At 43.6% G+C, this 23,095-nt stretch overlaps 1 protein-coding gene across 1 annotated transcript in view; it reads right to left on the bottom strand.

The window, feature by feature from the left end:
• Window positions 1–23,095, bottom strand: part of LOC146811372 (integrin alpha-M-like) — a 278,712-nt gene that overhangs the window by 74,647 nt on the left and 180,970 nt on the right. The window contains exons 12-14 of the mRNA XM_085618488.1: window positions 22,098–22,246; window positions 2,940–3,080; window positions 2,069–2,275 (exon numbers count right to left, since the gene is read on the bottom strand). Coding sequence (XP_085474614.1) covers window positions 2,069–2,275; window positions 2,940–3,080; window positions 22,098–22,246 — 497 coding nt within the window. The remainder of the gene's footprint in view (window positions 1–2,068; window positions 2,276–2,939; window positions 3,081–22,097; window positions 22,247–23,095) is intronic.

Here is a 23,095-nt window from a genome sequence, read left to right as displayed (position 1 = left end):
CCATGTCTTCCCTGGACCGGAATCAAGCATCCTAGGACCGGTTTCTGGCTATCAGCCGTCATCAGCCAGGATAGCTTGACTCCACTGGCGTAGTGAGCACGGGACCTACGTCTGGGCATACCCTTCCCACATAGGGTGAACAGCAAAACACACAAGATGATGGACGGAATGTTGCACAATGACAAAACATTCACCCCCTGTCACAGATCTGGGTTTAATCCATCGTTATTTTGCTCACCACGCCACCCCAGTTCAGACATGGCCATATGCAAATCAGTCTTGACCCTGTGCCTCATGGGAACAGTCCAGCCCGAACTGCCAAGCCATGTCTTCTCTGGACCGGAATTAAGCATCCTAGGACCGGTTTCTGGCTATCAGCCGTCATCAGACAGGATAGCTTGACTCCAGTGGCGTAGTGAGCACGGGACCCACGTCTGGGCATACCCTTCCCACATAGGGTGAACAGCAAAACACACAAGATGATGGACGGAATGTTGCACAATGACAAAACATTCATCCCCAATCACAGATCTGGGTTTAATCCATCGTTATTTTGCTCACCACGCCACCCCAGTTCAGACATGGCCATATGCAAATCAGTCTTGACCCTGTGCCTCATGGGAACAGTCCAGCCCGAACTGTCAAGCCATGTCTTCCCTGGACCGGAATTAAGCATCCTAGGACCGGTTTCTGGCTGTCAGCCATCATTAGCCAGGATAGCTTGACTACAGTGGCGTAGTGAGCACGGGACCCACGTCTGGGCATACCCTTCCCACATAGGGTGAACAGCAAAACACACAAGATGATGGACGGAATGTTGCACAATAACAAAACATTCACCCCCAGTCACAGATCTGGGTTTAATCCATCGTTATTTTGCTCACCACGCCACCCCAGTTCAGACATGTCCATATGCAAATCAGTCTTGACCCTGTGCCTCATGGGAACAGTCCAGCCCGAACTGCCAAGCCATGTCTTCCCTGGACCGGAATCAAGCATCCTAGGACCGATTTCTGGCTATCAGCCGTCCTCAGCCAGGATAGCTTGACTCCAGTGGCGTAGTGAGCACGGGACCCACGTCTGGGCATACCCTTCCCACATAGGGTGAACAGCAAAACACACAAGATGATGGACGAAATGTTGCACAATGACAAAACATTCACCCCCAGTCACAGATCTGGGTTTAATCCATCGTTATTTTGCTCACCACGCCACCCCAGTTCAGACATGGCCATATGCAAATCAGTCTTGACCCTGTGCCTCATGGGAACAGTCCAGCCCGAACTGCCAAGCCATGTCTTCCCTGGACCGGAATCAAGCATCCCAGTCAAACCACAGAACCAGGTGGATTTCTGACCTGAAATGCACAAACATCTTGAATTGACCATCGGTGGAATTTTGCTGTTGTTCGTGGACGGCTGAAAAATGGTCACATGCAGTTCGCCTTTACCGTGCCACTATTGTAAGTGAATGTGAATCTGGGAAAAATTGCAGATGTGCTTTGTGTTTTACATCCATGCACTATGCAACAAAACATTAAGTTCAACTTGCAGCCTCACAGAGTAGCCCCTGGCAAGTTTAAATGTATGCTGATGTTATAATGCTCATATCCAATTGTAAGTTTTAGGGTTTGTCAATGAGTACAAAAGGACAAATCCTATGTCCTACACGAGGAGTGAAAATACACCAGAAGCTCCCTAATGATCATTTTGTTTATTTTTCAATATGAAATAGAATATAATTAAAAAATTGTTTGTAATATTCCAAATGAACTTAATTTCGGTTACAACCACAAATCATCTGTGATTCCTTGGTTAAGATGTAAGTTTTAAAAACACATATACATTTCTGGTGTTGTCTAGTAACTTTAACAGGCTTTCTTTGCGCCTGAGCCTCTGCCATTTACCTGCCACCCTAGTATCATGGGTGTTATTTCTAATGCTGTAATAGCCCCAGTCTTAAAGCAAACCTGATCCCCTACATATGATCCAAGTTAAGCCTCTGAACTGAAGGGGAGCATGTTTCCCATTTCCCTTGTAGCTCTAAGACCCCAGGAGCATAGGCTCACCTGGCTCGGCAGGGGCCCAAGCATCCCTTCTTTTTGGCCATGGAAAATGTAGATAGCGCCGCAGTGGTCATCCTCCAGTGGGGCACCCACTGCAACATCAGCCAGTCCATCCCAGCTCACGTCTCCCAGGCAGACCATTGATGCACCAAACCTTCCGTGGGTACCGGATGCTGATCCTCTGAGAGTTTCATTGCAAGTGATGTTCTCCTGGAAAAGAGAGTGGTGGGCAAGAACAACAGGGTTGAAACCTGGGATGAGTCACAAAGCAAGAGTATAACAGGAAGGTGATCAAACATCTCTGGCACAGAGATGGCTATCTCGCACATTGTTACATTATTAGAGACATCTCCTATAGCATAGACAACATCTAAACATCCAAAGGGACCACTTAAACAATAGGGGAAATCTCAAACACTATAAGGATCTCTTTGACACCAGAGGAGATACACTTTGCACCATAAGAAATCTCTCACACGAGAGGAGACATTTCAGACACCATATGAGCTACATCGCTTACATCAATGAGCTGCTTTCCTAGGTTTTCGATATGTGGGTGAGCACAAAAGGGATGAAACCTGAAATGAGTCTCAAAATCAATATTTGAAAATGAATGTGACCTGACACTTCTTGCACAAATATGAATATCTCTTACATTGAAAGAGACATTTCTTACACCATAGGAGACATAACAAACATTACATGACCTTCTTACACCCTATAAAACATACTTAACACCATAGAAGATCTTTCTTGCACCATAAGTGACATATTTCGCAACATATAAAGCATTTCTCCCGGTCTGCAGGAGCCATTGCTAATATCAAGAAGCTGTGATTTTTGATTGTTTGGAACACACATAGTTTACACATACCCCAGGTGTGACGCTGCAAACTTGGACAATGCCTCCTACACCCTGCGCATGGTACAGAGGCACACCAATGAGCACCAGGTCAGTCTCTCCGTTGTCGTCTAGATCCACTGAGGTGAGCTCAGCACCAAAGTATGATCCGATCTACGCACAGGAGATAAAAAGAACAGAAAATTACATGAAGGACAATTTTATGACCCAATCCAGGGAAATAAGAATTATGTTATGTCCATTTAGCCTGTCTCCATCACGCAGACAACTTAATCAAAAAAGTATTTTGGCATAATAACAATAAATGGCGACCAATCACGAGAGCCTTGTGATCAGCCCAGCTGTGATCTGTATTGTGTGAGGCTCTTAGATATGCTCCAAGCATGTCGTATACCTCTCAACCCACTCTAGTTGCGAAGCTGACACCCTCCTTTATCTTCTTTCTCCAAAGAAGCAAAATACTCCCATGGGCTCGAACAGGGCCACTCAACCCTTAAACCTCCCTCATACTCCAAAGAAATGTCATCTGTACTAACATTAATGAGATCACCCTCTAAACTAACCATCGTTGGAGCCACAAAAGTTGAGAGGGATGTTGATGCAAACTTGTGGCTGTGCTTAAGTGTGATGTGGATTTCCTCACATCCTACTTAGTATTGTGGCTGAATGGCTCTGCATGAGAACCATGTGAGCTTCTGCTCATGATTCTCGTGTTCCATCACCTGGGCATCATTCAACCTGAACCACTTCGAGAGAACCACCTTGAGATGTGTCTTCAGTGAGTGGCCCAAAAACGTGGGCAGGTAATGCTGGGCTAGTTGAGTGGCGGGGCATTTTACCTACATTAAAATGTTAACTTGTGCCAGATAATGTTATCTTGTCAGTATATTGGTGTCATATATTCATACTAGCTTCTCTGAAGACATTTTCTTTACAAAAATTATAAAGCTGAAAACTTTAATCTAAAGCTAAAATGATGTAAAAGAGAAAAATTACCTTTATTGACTGGAATTGGGATGCCCATGATAAAACGACCTTTGATCAAAAGAAACTGATATCTGGTCAATAACCACAGTCAGACTGGGACATAAAATAGGCCCGGGCACCATAATAAAAGTTGCTCTCGTTAGCACACCAGATAACTAAAAAAGAGGGCCACATTTGCAAATCAGGCCACTTTTAAACTTGTAAAGACACACCATATGAGTATTTTAAAGGTATTGGAGACTGCATGTGTTTGTGTTTACTGTAAGCAATGTTTGTGGTAATATCAGGGAAATCAACAGTAAAAACTGACCCACCAGACCAGAAAAAGTCCCACAAAGTGTTGGGAAAAGGGCACACGCATTGATCTGTGAGACCAGCCCATCTGGCAATGCCTGATTGCTCTATAGGGCAGTCCGACCCTGCCAATTTTCCTAAAACTTAGGGCAATACCCTAAGAAGTAGCTGTTGTATTGTAAAGTGGTTTATCAAAGCAATCGTGTGAAAGTGAGGTAGTGGCACACCGACAGCCAGGACACAATCAGGCTGGGGACAAAGTGTGAACAAGAAAAAAAACAAGTGAACAGGAGTTTCCATCTATGAACCCAGGACCACCCTGGAAAAACACTGCAGTATCCCTCAGGATCGCTCCAATCCTACTCTAATTTATGGAAGAGTTGGGTTAGAGGTTTCAAATTGCACGTCTGGCTAGGCTGTTGCAAAATGGCTGGCAAAAGGTACATGCGCACTTTGAAAAGTGTAAAAACAGCCCACCCTCCTCCCTGCTGCTGTCATTCAGCAGCTGCCACACCCCTGTCCTGATGCTCAGTTTAGGACAAGAGGATGAAAAATAAAATGTTAATTAATATTTTTTATCTTTGAAGGTAATTTAAGTCGGGTGACGCTCCTCCGCTCCTGCGCTTCCTGCAGGATAGTGGCAGATAAAGTTACTTCCTCCCGGATCCCTACTGACATGAGAAGTAGATACATCCTTGGTGCACTCACAGCACATACCGCTCAACCTATCACTTTTCTATGGAGAGTGAAGTAAGGTGTTTGTGGACTGTCATTACAAGGAGGACACTGGAGCTGAAGAACACTTTAGAGGTTAGGAAGGTGTGCATCAAAAGTGGCCCCAATGAAGTTTATAGGAAGTTTTTATCATGAAAGGAGGGTAGAAGTGAATACATGACAGAGTGGTTTGAAAGGTATGCAATATTCAACCAAATATGAACCTTTTTTTTATATCCCTGCTCTTTTAGTGACTGATGATGCATACATGCCAAAAACGTCCTTCACTTCAATGGCAGTTAGCAAGAAAAATTCAATCTGCTATTTTTCTGTAACTCCTCCTCTTACCTGGTTCCAAATGCTGCCAAGCATGGCTGATGTCACTTCCTTTCTACTCTGAAATCAGCATTTGATGCCACTTCCTACCTGTTCTTTTCTGACAACGCAAGACAATGTCACTTCCTTTTGGCCCTGTACCACACCAATACAGAATGTCCTTCCTGGCTGCTCTGCTTGTCGTAGATGATGGCGTTTCCAGGCTGGCCGGCTCTCACCAGTGGTGTTGGAATAGTTTTTCGAACTGGGGGTGTTACCATTAATGTTACATCAATGAAATCATAGGGATTGTGAAAATTTCAGGCGTCACACAAAGAGCAAGTATAGCAAATGAGTCACGCCTACTCCGCAGAAGAATGGTATGGGTGTAGTATGGAAACAGTGGTGCATTTCAGGACACACTGTCGGAAATATATTACTAACGCATGGTGTGGTACTGCATTGCCTTTTACAGACAGCACAGTTTCCATTGGAATGGTCACAAACGTCACACTGACATGCTGTTTTACTGATACAGCTATATAACACACAAACAATAATGTATGGAAATCGGTTATCAGCCAATATATACCATTTGCACATCACCAAGTAAAGCGTTTTGATTTGTTTTGATCCTATTAAATTTTTTGCTTCCATCACACTTCAGAATTACAAACAATGTGCTTCATTTGTGCTTTCCTAACTGCTGATAGATTTTGAAATATTTGTACAGTTATTTAAATGTTGTCATCCTACAGCTTTTCCTTTCACACTCACTCTCTGTACTTGAGCAGACCGTCACCATAGTTCATATTCCAAAATCCACTAACTTGGCAGTCAGCAAAAGAAAACACCATTCTCCATATTAAACGATTAAGCAGCAATTTGCTTGAAGACATAGCCTAACATTTGACCGCTGTCTTTGAACGGCCAGCAAATATGATAAAAATGCAATTTAAAAGCAGCTTTATTTCTCAATCACCTTCTGAACTCCGGTATGGTTATACTGGGGGTGCTGCAGCCCCACTCACCCCTTTTTCCAGCGACTATGACTCTCACAGTTGTAGGTGTTGTCCTTTGACCTGGACGAAGGGCTGAGAGATGATGTCACGACGTTCTATCTGGCCTCCTCTGGCAGTTCCGTATCATGGCTTTTCCCGCCTTATTTTTTGACGCATTCCGCCAAGTGCTCCACACGCACGTGACTGAGATTCAGATGTGACGTATCCTGACATCCAAGTAGGGTAGGTCACCCACTTTTTCCATGCTTTATAGCCGACGCTGGCTGGGTTTACATTCGTCAGGTTTTCTTTGTGCACCTGATCTGCCAGACAGGATTGCATTTCCGCATTGTAGAACATTTCGCAGTATGTCCTTGCTGAGTTTTTGCCTCTCTCTTGTTTTCATTTCAATGTCAAGTCAAAGCTTCCGCATTTCACTAACTCTGCTAAATTTAAAGATAAAACCTCTAATATTTACTCACGCGTGCGAGCGTCATCCCCACTCCAGCTATTCGAACGGATTATGAATAAAGCAAAAAGGTTACTCATCGCAAATATTTCTGAAGGTTTTAGATATTATTTACGCAATAATGCTATAACTAATAATTTTGTAGTGACCTGGCCATGGTGAAAATGTTCACAGTACTTGTACTAATTACTGGGTAAAACATAACTTTCTAAACTGTACCACGCAGTTTGCATGCAGCTCTTTGATGGCGGTTCATAGCTCACTGTGCTATGATTGCAATTTATGAAATGCACAACAGAATCTCTGTGACAAAAGCAGTAACTCACTGAGCTGCTATGCACATACAATACTATTCTTTGATATGCATGGTACAAGTTCTTTGCAGCAGGCATATTAACCCTCTGCGCTACCATAAATGAGTCAAAACTGCCCTAGACAAAACTCCCCATCTCTCTCCAGCAGGCACATTCATTGCCAGAGTTATCTTGGCACTTGTATTCTTGCACAAAAGATGCTGTATAAACAGGAAACTTTGCAGTTCTTTTAACTCCTTGAGTGCTGATGACGGCTCCCGGCCGTCATGAGTCACGGTGGGCGTGTGCTCATGACAGCCGGGAGCCGTCCGAACGTTGCCGCTCCGCCCACGCGGTATTAATTCCCCGCCTGTGCAAGAGAATTAATCAGTGGGCGGAGTTCGGACGACTCCCGGCCATCATGAGCACACGCCCACCGTGATTTATGACGGCCGGGGGCCGTCCTGAGTACGGGAGCGCCACGCCCAACCCCGCCCCCTCTCGCACCGCGGCGGAATTTGCCCCGCGGCGAAGGGGTTAAAACTGCTGCACTGCTACAAAAGCAGCCCCCACCAACAAAACTGTCCTCCCTCCATTCCACCCTCCCAGGGAAACACCCGATGCCCGGTCCGGCCAGTCCGGCCTTGATTAGAACTCTGTGCACTGGGGCACTGATATTAAGTGCCACAGTGTCTGTATTCTGGCCCTAAAATGGCATTGGTACATTTGGATTCACCCAATTGGCCTAGTTAAGTTTCCTTTAAGGCCATTGTAGATCGAGGAGAAAATGCACCAATGGCAGGGGAGTCAATCGTCGTATGTGGTGTGCAGTGTCTATTTACACCAAGCACGTTTATGACTAAAATATATGTCTTTCAGGAGCATCAATGCGCTCTGGCTGGACACCAGCAAGGCATTGCAGTAACACATGGAAAGGAAAAGTTACTTTGCCAGCCATGTAGGAAAGCATATTTTAATCTACTAATAGGTTACCCCTGAAGTGTGCCTTGTAAGTCCACGAGGCACTTCTCCTAATATATATATATATTTATATATATATATATATATATATTCACAGAAAAAACCATAGGTTTCAGGCACGTTATAGTTAGGAATTAGCATTTAAAAAACCTCAGAAATTCACTGAAAAAACCACAGGTTTCAGGGGTGTTATAGTTAGCTGGACTTTTCACTTGTACAAAACCATTGAAATTCCCCCGTTATAGTTAGTTCAGCTAACTATAACTCGCGCGCCCGCAATGCACTGCTGATGACGCCACATATTACATCACTCATGACATGGTCAGTGACATCACTCATGACATCACTGATGACATCTCAAATGACATCACTGATGACATCACTGATGACATCATCCAGTGAATGTGTGTTTTTCTGAAAATTAAATATGTTTTATATATGTATATCTCAAGGTCGATGGAAGAATAAATGGGTATATAAGTGTCTAAATGGATGATTTGGTTTTGAAAAATTGATTGCGTAACTGACTGATTAAATGTATCATAGTGAATACATGGTTTAGTGAGTAATGTTTAAATATGTAAATATCTGTATCAGTCTCTCACTTTGTGTATAAGTGGCTGCATGGGTTGGTGAGTAGCTACATGGGTGTCTATATAGGTTATTAGTTGTTTTTTTGAGTATCAGTCTGAGTGTCTGCATGGTTCGGTGGGGGGTATTACGTAGTGCATAGGTGCATGAATGAGTGACTCACTGTTTGTATGTGTTGAACACAGCATGTGTGCAGGACTGTATGGGTGGATGAGTGTGTGTATGGGTGTGTTAGTGGGTGAATGACAGTCTCAATAGTGTCTTTATGAGTAACTACAGATGTTTTAAACTAGTATATGTGACTATTGGTGTATATATGTGAGTATATGTGAGAGTGAGAGATTGAAAGAGTTCCTGTATGAATAAGTATGTTTTTCTATAAGTGATTGTTTAAAAGACTAAGTATGTGTAAGTTTCCGTAGAAGTAAGTGTGGTGGTGTGTGTATAACTGTATATGCAAGTAAATGTATGTTTGATTCTTTATTAGCATGAGTGACTATGTATGTGAGTAACTCTATGGATAAGTGGCATTGTGTAACAGGATGTATAGGTGTATGAGTACATATGATGAGTGAGTACATGTATGAGTGACTGTGTAGGACTGTTGGTGAATGAGTGGATGTGTATGTGGATCTTAGAATTACTGAAGAGGTTGTTGTAACTGGTATTGGTATGTCCATTGTTTTGAAAATTTTAGTCTCTATTTTTGAATGTGTTTATCAAAGGTTATATTAGGGTGAGAGGAGGTCTGCCACTCTATCACAAGGATGATGTCATCAGTGATGTCATCAGTGATGTCATTTGAGATGTCATCAGTGATGTCATGAGTGATGTAATATGTGGCGTCATCAGCAGTGCATTGCGGGCGCGCGAGTTATAGTTAGCTGAACTAACTATAACGGGGGAATTTCAATGGTTTTGTACAAGTGAAAAGTCCAGCTAACTATAACACCCCTGAAACCTGTGGTTTTTTCAGTGAATTTCTGAGGTTTTTTAAATGCTAATTCCTAACTATAACGTGCCTGAAACCTATGGTTTTTTCTGTGAATTTCAAAGGTTTTTTAAATGCTAATTTCTAACTATGCCTACAGAGATAGGACATGTGAAGAAAGAAGAAAAAATGCACAGAAAGAAACAAAAGAAGTGCAGAAAGAAGCAACAGAAGTCCTCAAATACGAAGATAAGTGCAGGAAGAAGGATAACGTGCAGAAAGAACAAAAAGAAGAGCAGAAAGAAGCCTTGTTGCAAAATCATCCTGTACCCTCAACTTTTTCAGACGGATACTGGTGGTAACTGAGTCTGACTAACCAGTCCTAGAGCCAGTGCTATGTTAAAAGACACTTAGAATACAGTGAAAACACCTTCATACACTAGGGAACATTATGCGTTGGGGTCCCCCTGTGATTAGCATGACCTCCTCTGTAAGCCCCTAGTATTTAATAGGGCATGGGGATTAAAACTACCTCTTAAAACAGGCCACAGGGCGTTTTTGCACACGTTAACTCAGGCCCCGTCCCCTCCCTTCACCACTGTGTAAACACGCCCTGTGTCCATTTTTAGTTGGGAGATTAAGTTCATTTGAATCCTGTGGGTCCCTAGGGTCCAACTAGCCCACTAGGTACCTTCAGTAAGTGCCACAGAACTGCGTTGCAGAGAGGTGTCAAAAGTGGCACGGCCTGGACCACCTCTCTGCAATGCAGCTCAGTGGCGCTTACTGGAAGCACTTGGTGGGCTAGTTAGCCCCCAGGGGCCCTCAGTATTGAAGGGAAATTATATCCCCAATTTAAAACGTGCCATAGTGCGTGTTTGCACACGTCACCTCAGGCCCCGTCCCCTCCTTTCACCACTGTGTAAACGCGCCCTGTGGCTGTTCTAAGTTGAGAGATTAAGTCCCCTTGAATCCTAAGGGTCCCTAGGGTCAAACTAGACCACTAGGTACCTCCAGTAAGCGCCACAGAGCTGCGTTGCAGAGAGGTGTAAAAAGGGGCTTGGCCTCAGAACACCTGTCTGCAGCGCAGCTCCCTGGCGCATACTGGAGATGCCTGTTGGGGGCGCGTTTGCAGAGTGCTGCACGGAGGGGGCATGGCCTCCGGCACGATGCCAGTCTTTTATTTATTTTAATTTTTTAAGAAGGGGGGCTGTGTGGTTCCCCTTCTTATTCTAATTTATTGGCCCTGATGACCCCATCCCCCAGGGCCTGTCTCCTAATTCTATTTTTTTGACCCCAATCCCCATGGACGGCCACTGTTTTTTATTATTTTTAAAAAATATATATTTATAGACACACCTAGGACATGCTGGACAAACCGTACGTACCTATCACCATGACGATTTGCGTGATATTCATTAAAAGGCGACTATGCATGCAATGAATCCACGTGGAATGTATTTACAACACTAGTGAAGCTCTGACATGTCTGATGCCCTACCGTGCCTAATCCCGATAGACACCCTTGTCGTTTATTTATACAAACATGGGTAGCTATTGACGGGCACATTTAATACACATGCACACCAAGCCATTCAAAGGGGATTCGACAAAAATTCGACCAAAACTATGCAAGAAACCCCCCTCACGGTTAATAAAACACACATCCACTGCCGGATGTGTAATACTTTTTATTTTACTCTCTGGAAAGGGGACGAACATCACTTGAGAGTCACAGCGCGCTCCTGACAGATCCCAATGCTGTGTTACACCCACCATTGCCTGCCGAGTGCCACACACCTCTGTGTTGTATTCCACTAGCTAGTGCATATGCTATGACACTCTCTAGCCCATGTGCACTGTAACACCACCCCGTACCCCGTGAATATGTCATCCCACACTTGTCTTCGCACGGGTTATATTGCCCCATCTAACGTGCCTTCCTCGATGCCTATGTTATAACGCACAGTGCTATGCCATACATATTACAATCTGGGATCCATATTTTTGTCACAGTGCATATGCAACGTTACACTCTCCAGCACATATTTTATATTACAACTTTAGAGACTAGTTAGGTTACACAACACTGCCCTGTGCATATTACACTCCAAGGCGTATATCGCATAGCACGCGCTAGTGCCTGTGCTATCTCGCGCTCTCCAATGAATATGTCATTGCGCACAATGTATTGCATATTATATTTCACGCCCGGTTCATCTTATATCACACTTTTTGGTGCATAGTTTATACCATACACTATATCTAGTTTTCATTTTCAATCGTGCTCTCAGGACTATGTTCTATATAACACTGTGTTCACCTACCCTTTTCACGGGCATTACATTTTGCGATAGGGGTGGAGGGTCAGGGGGTGTTTCTGCCAAGTGAGCCCAGAGTCACAGTCACAAACGTCCTCTTCTTCCTGAATAAAAGTGAGATTATGCTGCATACTTGTTCATATTTTAAGTAGTTCGCACAGACACAATGTTTTAAAAACAATAAAGTTCCTAATACCCGCCTTCTCTGAACAGTTAGCTTGCTGCCCCATCCCCCTCCTCCCTATCCTCTGTTGTGTGAATCCATGGACTAGCCTCCTCCCTCCTGCCATGCATGGTCTGATGTGCTGCCACTGCCCTCAATTTAGTATGATATACCAGTCCACTCCTCCTGCCCTCCATTGCCCAATTCTATGCCCCATCATTGACCTCCTGCTTAAACTCTGTGCTTAGCTTGCTGCCCCTATTCTCCTTCCCCCTGCCCTCCGATGTCTTTGTGCATGCCCTTGCTCCATCCTTTTTGCCCACCATGTCCCATGGACCTGCCACTCGTATCTACTCTGAGTGTTCTGTTGAGCTGCCACTCCCCTCCCACCTGCCTAGCATTGTCAGATGACTGTAACCTGTCCCTGCCACCTCCACCTGCCTGTCCACATGCCATGCCCCTATCCTCTTCCTCCTGTCCTACATGGTCCATTGTACTGCCACACCCTTCTGCCCTCCCTGGTCTGTTGTGCTACAACTGCTCCTCCTGCCTGCCCCGTGCGGTCTGTTGTGAGGCCCCTTCCCCTGAACTTTCTTGTCTGTGCACAGGTCCTGACCCTCCCTTCTATCCTCCATCGTCCTTTGTGCATGCCCCTGCACCCTCCTTCTTGCCCATCATAGCCATTGTGCTGCCACTAACCCTCCCACTTGCCATGCATGGTCTTCTGTGCTGCCATGGCCCCTCCCACCTTCCCTGTGTGGTCAGTTAGCTGTCCCTGACCCCCTCCCACCTTCCCTCCATGGTCTGTGTGTATGCCATCACAGTCTCACTGTTGCTCTTCATGGTGTGTCTTGCTTCTAGTGCCCATCCTGCCTGACCTCCATGGCTATCTTGCTGCTCCTGCCCTGCCCCCTTGCCGCCAGACCTCTGTTTACATGTGCAGACCCCTACTCCCTCCCTCCTGGCTTGTCTGTTCCATTGTAATGCCCCTGATCTGTCCCTCCTGCCCTTTATGGTCTGTTATGCTGCAGCTTTCTCTCCTGTCTGTCCATTATGGTCAGCTAGCTACCATTGCCTCTTGCCCCTCTGTTCTCTGTTGTCCATGTGCATGGTCCTGTCCCCTCCCTCTTGCTCTCTATGGATTGTTGTGCTGCACTCCCGTCCTGCGTGCCCTGTGTGGTGTATTGTGCTGCTGCAAACCCTGATGCCTGCCCTGCAGGGCCAGTTTGGTGCACCTCTCCATGTCCCTCCTGTCCTCTGTTATCCAAGTCCATGTCCCTATCCCATTTCCTTCCATGATCCAATGTACCATACTTGCGAACATTTTGAACTTGGTAAGAGGGAGATTTTGAAAAAAAACTGGATTATTGATTTTCCCCTTTGAGTTACATTGAAAAAGAGGATATTGTAGACAGGAGACAGATCAAATAAAGCCCATTTGAGCTTAAAAACATTGGACGTTTCCTGGCTGAATTGGGTCTGTTGGCATGTATGGTTGTACTACCATTGCCTCTTCCTTCTGCCCACAATGGTCTATTACATTGCCACAGCCTTGAAGGAGGGTAGATTTTGTATCACAGGGGGCCCCTGGCCCGTTCTGTCCACACCTGAAGTATGAGACCCTTGTCCTTGCCCTGCCAGCCGCATTTGTAGGGCGTATTAAATTGACCAGCGGGTCCTGTGTTGCTATATAATTATCCTGAGACATCCTTACCACTCAGCCAGCATAAAACCCCTGTGTAGGCCCTTCTGTTCAATATGTAGGCCTCTTTGTTAAATTGACCATAGCTCTGCAATTTCAGTGTATAGCAGTCTGAAGGCAGGTCTGCGAGGCCTTCTGCTCCAAACTAGTAGCCCCCACCCTACCCGAGTGCTCCGTGCTCGGTATCAAAGTTCAACATCCCCCTGAAGCTGTCGACATACAGTAGGCTGCATCCTGGACTGGTACTTGCTTCCTGGGCAGGTTTCCCGCTTTTAAGGAAGTGGCAACCGCAGAGCGTCAAGTTAGGAGAACTGAGGAGATTTTATACATGAATATATTGAATTCCCGTACAATACCCATTATTTTCTGCTTGCTCTATGGAACTTACGATAAGCGATTGGCCTGAGAGACTGACCTTTTCACCCAGTCCATTGTCAGCATTAAGTGGGTAAATGACGAAATGTCTGGTAAAATCTGCAGACGAAGCTTTTGGGTAGCATACGTAGGTAGATGTAGCGTGCAAAGGAGCCCACAAAATGATATAAAAAGGGAGCACCCACAGATATCGACGGACTACCTCGCCGTCTGTATGTAGGTTAACAGGCTGTGCAGGTTTTCCCCAAGAGCTGGGAGCTCTTGTCTTCCTTTGCTTAAAATGTGTTGCTCTGCTTTGCTTGAAGTATCTTATTCTATTTTACCTATATGAAATGTCATGTTATGTTTAACCATTGTTCTCTTTACTTTTGCATTTAAAAGATTTTGTATTGTAATTGCAGGAATGCTTGCTCTAAGAGTAAACGTGATTGTTCCTAGGTAACATTTTCCTTGGTGCATTTATAGATGTGTTTTCTCTCTCTCTCTGTCAGTACATTAATTGAGATACAGAGAATATCATGACAGCTGTATGATTATCTGGATTCTGTATTTTGTACTTTATGTCTCTATTCTGCGGTTTCTTTGAAGTTGCATCTTCTCATTAAACTGCCATTGTATTCTGCCTCCAATTCCATGTCTCATATGTCTGTTTTCTTCATTTGTGGAGCAAGCGTTCCTAGGCACCCCGGCTCAAATTAAGGTGCCCCTTTTGTCCCTGACTCACTCTCCTGCTCAGTTCTGTGGTGGCTCCTGGGGCTCTGGGGACCGCCCCTAGCTTCCTTGACTCGTAATAGATCTTCCCTCCAATAGCCTCTCTTGCAAGTCCTGTATTGTTGGTTTGTTGCCCCTGCCCCCCTTTCCACTGCCCTCCATAGTCTGTTGTGCTTCCACGGCCCTTCCTGCCTGCTCAGTGTGGTTAAATTGTTGCCTTTGCACCCTCCTACCTGCCTTCAATTTTCAGAGTCCGTGCCCCTGGCCTCTGCCTCTCAACAGTATCCTAATGAACAACTAGATTGCTAACATTCTATATTTATTACAAAAGTGTGGAACGCCTGACATCATCTTGATGTAATCAAAACTGTAATACCTAGAGCATTTCCTTTAGAAATTACATATATGAGAGGGTCTTATTGGCATCAAAATTATGGTTAGTGCTCTAAAAGACTAAAATAAGGACATATTTTCTGAGTTTTCAAATAGCGATAAAGCACTTTTAAATTATTTGTTATCTTTATGTTTTTTTATCCAGTTGACCACTTGATTAAATGTTGCACTTAGGGGAGAGGATGTGGTGTTACTTCCAGAACTGCAGACTTTGCAACTGGGGAACCAGGTTGAAGTTTCTGCTTCAGCTCGACATTCTGTGATTCTGGTCAAATCACTTAGTCTCCCCATGTCTACAATTAAAATGAATTTGTTCTTGTGTGATGTAACCAATGCTCATGTAAAGCACTCCAATACCTGACAAGTCTGTACTATATAACACTGCAAAAACACAAAATAATAAGTGTTTTGCACACTTCTGTCATTGGGCTATATTTGGGCTACATCTGGGTGATTTTGGGCTACATTTGGGCTCTTTTGTCTCCGGTGGCCATCTTGGGAGATTTATTTGTTATGAAGTTTCCTAATTTCCTCATGTACTGCAGTCTCCTCACTAGGAAATGCTTTCAGTTTTTTACTTTGATTCCATCATGAAGGTATTCAGATATGTCACACATTTGCCATAAATTCTGAATGTTAGCACTCTAGTTGCTCATTAGATCACTGTAGTAAAACTACTGTTCACCATGGAAGTCTGCTCCTGGTATTAAAAGTGCATGTTTCAGTCTGCATGTCAGAATTTTTTAATGAAATAGAAGAGGATTTGAGACGTCACTCAAAATGTGCCCTCATTTTCTTTCTTCAGCATTAATCATAATTTCTATGGCAAAATGAACCCCCTCATTGTGTTCCTTTTTAAATTAAATGTTTTAAGTGTTACCAGTTTATTCCAATCAAGATGGCTTCAGGTGTGCCATACTTTTGTCATAATGAAGACAGTAAGCGCTCTAGTTGTTTTTAAGAACATTCTGGGACATTCTGTCATTGGGCTATACTTGGGCTACATCTGGGTGATATTTGGGCTACATTTGGGCTCTTTTGTCTCTGGTGGCCATCTTGGGAGACTTATTTGTTATGAAGTTTCCTAATTTCCTCATTTACTGCAGTCTCCTCAGTAGGAAATACTTTCAGTTTTTTACTTTGATTCCATCAAGAAGGCATTCAGATGTGTCACACATTTGCCATAAATTCAGAATGTTAGCACTCTTTTTGCTCATTAGATCACTGTAGTAAAGCTACTGTTCACCAGGGAAAACTGCTGCTGGTATTGAAAGTGAATGTTTCAGTCTGCATGTCAGAATTTTTTAATGAAATAGAAGAGGATTTGAGAAGTCACTCAAAATGTGCCCTAATTTTTCTTTCTGCAGCACTAATCATACTTTTTATGGAAAAATGAACCCCCTCATTTTGTTCCTTTTTATATTAAATGTTTTAAGAGTTACCACTTTAATCCAAGCAAGATGGCTTCAGGTGTGCCATACGTTTATCATAAGTAGGACTGTTAGCGCTCTAGTAGTTCTTTGGAACACTCTGGGAAGCTGCAGTAGAACACAAAGGAATCAACTGACAGTCTCTGCCCTTGTTGGATGTACATGTTTTACTGAGAATGTCAGACTTCATTCTCACATGTCTGAGAAAGATAATGTGAATTTACAGAAAATAAGCTCTCAGTTTAGGTTATAGATCACCTTCCAAACCTCTGTGGTAAAAGCATGAGAAAATATTTTTCTCTCAATCATGATATCCCAGCAGAAGGCTTTTTCACATGGTGAAATCACCTTAGAACATACCACAATTCCTAAAATGAGTATGGTACCATCAACAAATGATTTATAATGTAACTAAAGTCTTAAAACCTTCTATTAACTGCAATGCTTTTTAATGAGGTGCTATCATGTATATTGGTCCCAAGATGGCTGCCAACACTTCTTGGATGAAGTGCTGACAGCCAATCAGATCTCAGGATGAGATGTGTGGTTAGGCTCCGCCCACATATATATATGCTTTTAAATGCTATTTTCTCAGGAAATACTGCACAGATTTACATCAGACCTGCAAAAGGCACTTCCTTGACCTTATGGCTACCTCTCTGCCAAATTTCAAGTAATTCTGTTCAGCCGTTCGGGCTGTAGCTGTGTCTAAAGGTCCTATGGAAAAATGCATGGGAAAAACGCGTTTTGGGACCCCCCTTTTTTCTCGGCCCCCGCTTGACGAATCCCCCCGAGACTTTCAGGGTAGGAGCGGAGCGTAGCGCCCCACCTATTTTGAAAAATTCGCGAGGATTCGTCGACCGGCGCCAAAGTTATTCAAAATAGAATGTTGCGGATTTCCTATGGCAAAGGGGTCCTAACTATAACTACCTACTGGCGACCGCCAGTAGGTAATATATATATATATATATATATATATCATGTGATATGGTCATGTGATCAAGGCCGCTTGAACGGCCGAAACGCGTTATGGCAGAGGACTAAGATAAATTGGAGGTCTGCACTCGTCATTGATGCGCAAAGTCAGAGTTTCCATAGCAAGAGCTCTTTTTGTTTTGCTAATAACTTTAGTGTGACTTGGTTCTTCTAAAACTTTCCCAAATAAAAGTTAATCCACCTCAGCTTCTTCTTGGAAAGTTTCGGGGTGATCCGTCAAGCAGGCGCCAAGAAAAGGGGGGTCCCAAAACACTTTTTCCCCCATGCCACTTACATAGGACAAGTTGAGATAGATGTATAACTATCAGATGAAGCACACATAGAGGACTGCACTCTTCAATGTCATTCGTCAGGTAACTTATGTTTTTCTATTGGCATTTCTCAATGCAGCAGTATTCACCACTGATTGATCGGTGTGCCCAAAACAAGCAGTAAGAGTCTACTTGTGGCAAGGAATAAGGTGACCACCAACCTCCAGGTCACTGCAGACACTGTTCCCAGTCCTGGTCTTTTGCATGATAGCCTAATGCATTCTGGGTGTTGCAGTCTTGTTTTGCTTTCCATGAGCTAATTAGACTAACACACTTGTAATCAGTAATTTGTAGGTGAAAAGTGCAGTCCAGGAGAGTGTTGGTAATCACCGTAGCAGTAGCAGCTGGAGTAGTAGCAGTAGTAGTAGTAGTAGGAGTTAGCTGCCTGCAGGTGATTTGGGCCATTCACTGCGGTGGCTCCTCTGGTATGGCAGAGGACTGTAGCCCCCCAAGCCCCCCCCCGCCAGCAACCTAAAAAATGGTTTAAAAAAACTATAATAAGGCAGGCTTATCATTTTATTTGCCTTCTAAGAGCCGAGTCTTGGGGGCGGGGACGTTGCGATGACAGTCACAGAGGTGAAGTGGTGGGCACTGCTGTCAGTGCGCATGTTGGTTTGGCTGTCTGTTTTAGGATGGCCAAACCAACATGCACTCTGAGATGTCTCCAACCCAAGCTGGATTACTGGGGTGGTGACAGCAGTCACAGGCTCCCAGTCTCTCTGGTAGCACAAATCCAGGCCACAAAGTCCAATCCCGGCACTTCTCTCATGCTGCCGGCAGCATGAGAGTAGCGTCTGGATTGGCCGTAGGGGAGTCTGGGAGCCAGTGCTGCAGTGGAGCCAGAGAGGAGCAGAAGAGCGGCGATGTGGTGGGCGGCAGGTAAGTTCTTATTTTTGTTTTTTTCCTGCGTGTCATCCACCTACCCTTCTACTTTGCCTGCTGCTGGCCTTACACGTTTTTAGTTATGAGCAAGTGCTTACATTGGACCAGGAGGGAGTTAATTGTAATAGAAGACCTTGAAGAAGCCAGTGCTGCTTCATGAGACCTGAAGGAAGTGAATTGTCGGAGTAGCTCTGACTGCCATGCTGCAGGGAGAGGTCACACTATATTTGATTCCTGGTGCTCAAGGTAATTCCTAAAAGGGCAGATTGATTGGTGGAGTCAAGTTCAAGTTCAAAAGCTTTATTCGGTTTGTAATAACAACCATATAAGCAACAACAAAAACAAAAAAAGGAAGAAAACATTATTCATTTTAACAGCCTCTGCAACATTCTCAAAATAGAATACACAGTGAAATGCCTACAAATTTTACAAAAAGTGACATGTGCTAACATTGTACATTATGTGCAAATTACGCTATAAAGTGTCATATGCCAGCTATATTCCTATTTTGGCTACTATAAAGTGACACATGTCAGCTGTATTCAATTCTGTGCAAATTATGCAGAAAACGTACAGCAATGCCTTAACCACTATATTCAATGCACCACTTCATATTATATACAAACTTAAAGAATGATGGATTTCCTAGCAGCAATACTTTTTAAAATGTAAGATGCCACATAAAAGCAAACATCCGGGCTTTCCAGGGTGGAAACTAACCTCATAGCATTTTTAATGGACCGAATATTATATTTTAAAAACAAGGGTTTCAAGTAAAATTTCCTTAATAAAAGATAAAATTTACAAAACATTAAAAAGTGGCGACAACTTTGCTTAGACATATTATCGCAAGGGCACACAGAGCTGGTGCTTTTTTTCAAAATCGGGAAAGCCATAAGGTGATGAACAATCCCTAGCCTTAAACGTGTCAGGACAAAACGATAAGTGGATTTCGTTACATCAGTCAGATATGCCTGGCAACCAGCTTTAAGATTTAATTGTTGGTAGTATATCAAAGTGGGTTGTTTCCCAATTAATCTCTCTCATACCACCCCTTTATAGTCTGAGAAGGTTTCTTTAATCTCACTTTTTGAAATTAAAGCCACATACTCTGGTTCTATATAGATATTACAATTAAACAAAAGTCTATACCAGTAATGAATAAAACTTAACCAGGGGATACGAGAACAATGGTCCAACTTCAGACAGTCTTTAATAATACGTTGTGTAAATAACGTTTCCTCTTTCAACCAGATAGAGCGCCATAATAGAAGAGGGCGTAAGGCAGCTAAATCTGAGATATAGTTGAGTCCCACTTCCTGATGTATCAAATCTACAGAGGCCGAAGGGGGAACGCTCAGCAAGCGTTTAAGAAAAGTGTTTTCGTCTTGCTGTAATGACTTCTCAGAATGGTGCCCTCAAATGCCTGCACCATAGAAGGCAGAAGATACACACCTAGCATTATACATGGCAACCATATCTTTAATTCTTCTGGCTCCCACTTTGGTTGAAAATCTGAAAATACTATTGATAGTTCTACTCATTTTATGTCGTATGTTATCATATTCGCATAACCATTTCCCATTTCCTGCGAAGGTTACGCCGAGATAACAAAAAGATTTAACCAAGTGCATTTTTGTACCCTCCAGAAAAAAGGCCTTGCTTGGTTTAGGTGTTTTTTCCCACATGTCATAACAAATGTCTTAGATTTGTTAATTAAAAGTTTTCTGCCAATAATAAACATCATAAAATTATTAATAAGACGCTGGAGGCCTATTGGAGTACGTGACAATAAAACCGCATCGTCTGCATATAATAAAATTGGGACAACCTGGCCATCTATCAGAGGGGCATCTGTGGATATCTGTTTTAGGGTTGCATCCACTTGGTTAATAAACAATGAAAACAAAAGTGGGGCCAAAACGCAACCCTGTCGGATGCCCCTTTTAACGTTAAAAAACGGGGTACATTCGCCTGCGGTGCCATAGCGCACTCTACTGGATAGACGTTCGTAAAGTCTTGCCAAAAAATAAACAATTTATTTTGGAGCACCAGTATCCAGTAGTATACTCCATAATATGGAATGGTCCACAAGGTCGAAAGCACTACTTAAGTCAGCAAAACATAAGAACAGGTCACCCCCTTTCACTAATGTGTACTTGCTGATAAGAAGATCAAGGTTGACACACTATTCCAATGTACATAAGCCCTTCCTGAACCCATATTGGGCTTGTGAGAGGATTTTGTTATCTGAGGCCCAGGATTCGAGCCTTTTCAACAGAATCCTGCTCATTACCTTAATGGAAGAGTCTAGTAACGATATTGGCTGGTAATTGGTGGAGTCATTTCTTCTACTGTGAAGACTACCCTCTATTAGTGGTCAGTCACTGGACTACTTTGAATAATGTCTACATTCGGGTGGGGAAGGGGTGGTCGCTTGTGTCAACTTCTGGTATAGGTGTGTTAAATGTATGAGATGGGAGTTCAATTAAATGTACGATAAAGTGTTGCTCATGGAGTCATACGTAAATCCAGGAAATGCCACCCATTGTCAGACAGCCGATGTGAACATGTCACACAAAAGCTCCTAAAAACTTGCCAACTTAGCTCCTTGTCAGTTCATTGTACTCTGAAGCGTGCAGCATGTGATACCTTTAAAATCCTCAATACATAAATAAAGGATAAATGAATTCATTAAAAAGGAAGGTCATGTGTTAGGAGAAGTGATAAGCTAGTTGGGCTTCTTCCGGTGGAGGTGTGGCTCTAGTCTCGAGCAAGGGCTCATGATATGTCATGTTTGGGGAGGATATGCTTAGGTGTAGCAAACAGAAACTCTTCCTGAAAGAATGAATGGCAAAAGAGTGGAACTGACTCCAGGAAGTGGCAGGGCGAAAATTAATTTACGAAGTTAATTCAAGACTGTCTCTGCTAAATCATTGTCTAAGGACGAAAAAAGTGCTGGAAAACAAATAGCCTTAACCTGTCGCATTCCATGGCATTACAAGAAGCAGTGAGTTGTGCACACTAGGAATGACAAAAGAAAGACTTAAAACTACAAAAGCCCTAAAGAGTTATTGAGACGTGGAGGACCAGATATGGTCCATGCATCAAATTGAGGGCGGATGACTGTTCAATAGAACGGCTTGGCAATTGTCTGTGTTAATAGAGGTTTGTAGAGTGTGCTTCTAAAATATGATGATAAATCTACTAATAAGCAAGTGGGTGCTTTGCTGCCCTCAGTTCTTGTGTCACATTACCCAGTGGGGATGACTATAAAGGGGTACACACCCACCTTTGCCCTAGAATGACTCACCTGATCCCCCACCAAGTGCTGTCTGGTTCTCCAAACACCACTGTCTTGGTCTCTCTGGAACACATCCACTCTCCCCACATGTTGGTATCGTGGGGCTCCCGTCACGTAGAGGAGCTCTCCGTTGCTCCGTATGAGCGTGACGGCATACCCTGAAGAAAATAAATAGCGCAGCCATTATTTAAGTAACATGGCCAGCTCATTGTCCCCAGACTATTTGGGCAAACAGGAACACAAACCCACTGCTCAAAGACATGTAGTTATTTAGAATTAGGCAGATGTGGGATATTTGCCAAAAATTGCCATATGCCCTGATCGCCCTATTTAGAGTGTATAGCCATGCAGGTACTCGAAATACTGCTTATGGGATATCCACCAATTTTGAACAGCTCTCTAAATATCCCCAAAAGCCTGCTGGTTATCATATTAGGAGAAAGAGCTGGAAGTACCAAAATGAGGGGCAATACATCAAGCTGCAAAGAAGAGAATCTGCACACACGTATGCACTGTTACCTTCAGACGAGCACATTTCCACCATGCAAAAAATGGTTAACGCCCAAACCGGATCATCTGACTACCATCAAACAGCTTCCACCGACAAAGGAGGACAATGCAGGCCCCATTCCGTTTGTCAAGTCTTGGATCAGATCACTTGTCCTCCCACAACATTCTCAAGACTTGACTACTATGCCGGCACACAGGGTCCCCGCCTTCCAATCTCCCCCCAAATATCCTCGCACAATCATGGTCAACTTCGCAGATTACAGAATTAAGTAATCGATACTGGCAAAAGTTATAAAAGAAAAGTTGTTTTTCTGTGCTGAATGATTTCTCTTTTATGATGACATGGCAGCTGAAAGTGCGCGACGGGTTAAGGGAGTTCAAGAATATGATCCCTGATAGGCATGCTTTAGGGGCGCAGGCCTCAATGGTTCAGACATCTAGGCTCAAAGTGATATAAAAGCAGGGACATTTTAAGGATTATGGGGCCCTGCGCCAAA

The sequence above is a fragment of the Triturus cristatus genome, chromosome 7 (genome assembly GCF_964204655.1).
Source record: "Triturus cristatus chromosome 7, aTriCri1.1, whole genome shotgun sequence".
Lineage (NCBI taxonomy): Eukaryota > Metazoa > Chordata > Amphibia > Caudata > Salamandridae > Triturus > Triturus cristatus.
This window is presented reverse-complemented; position numbering and strand designations above follow the sequence as displayed.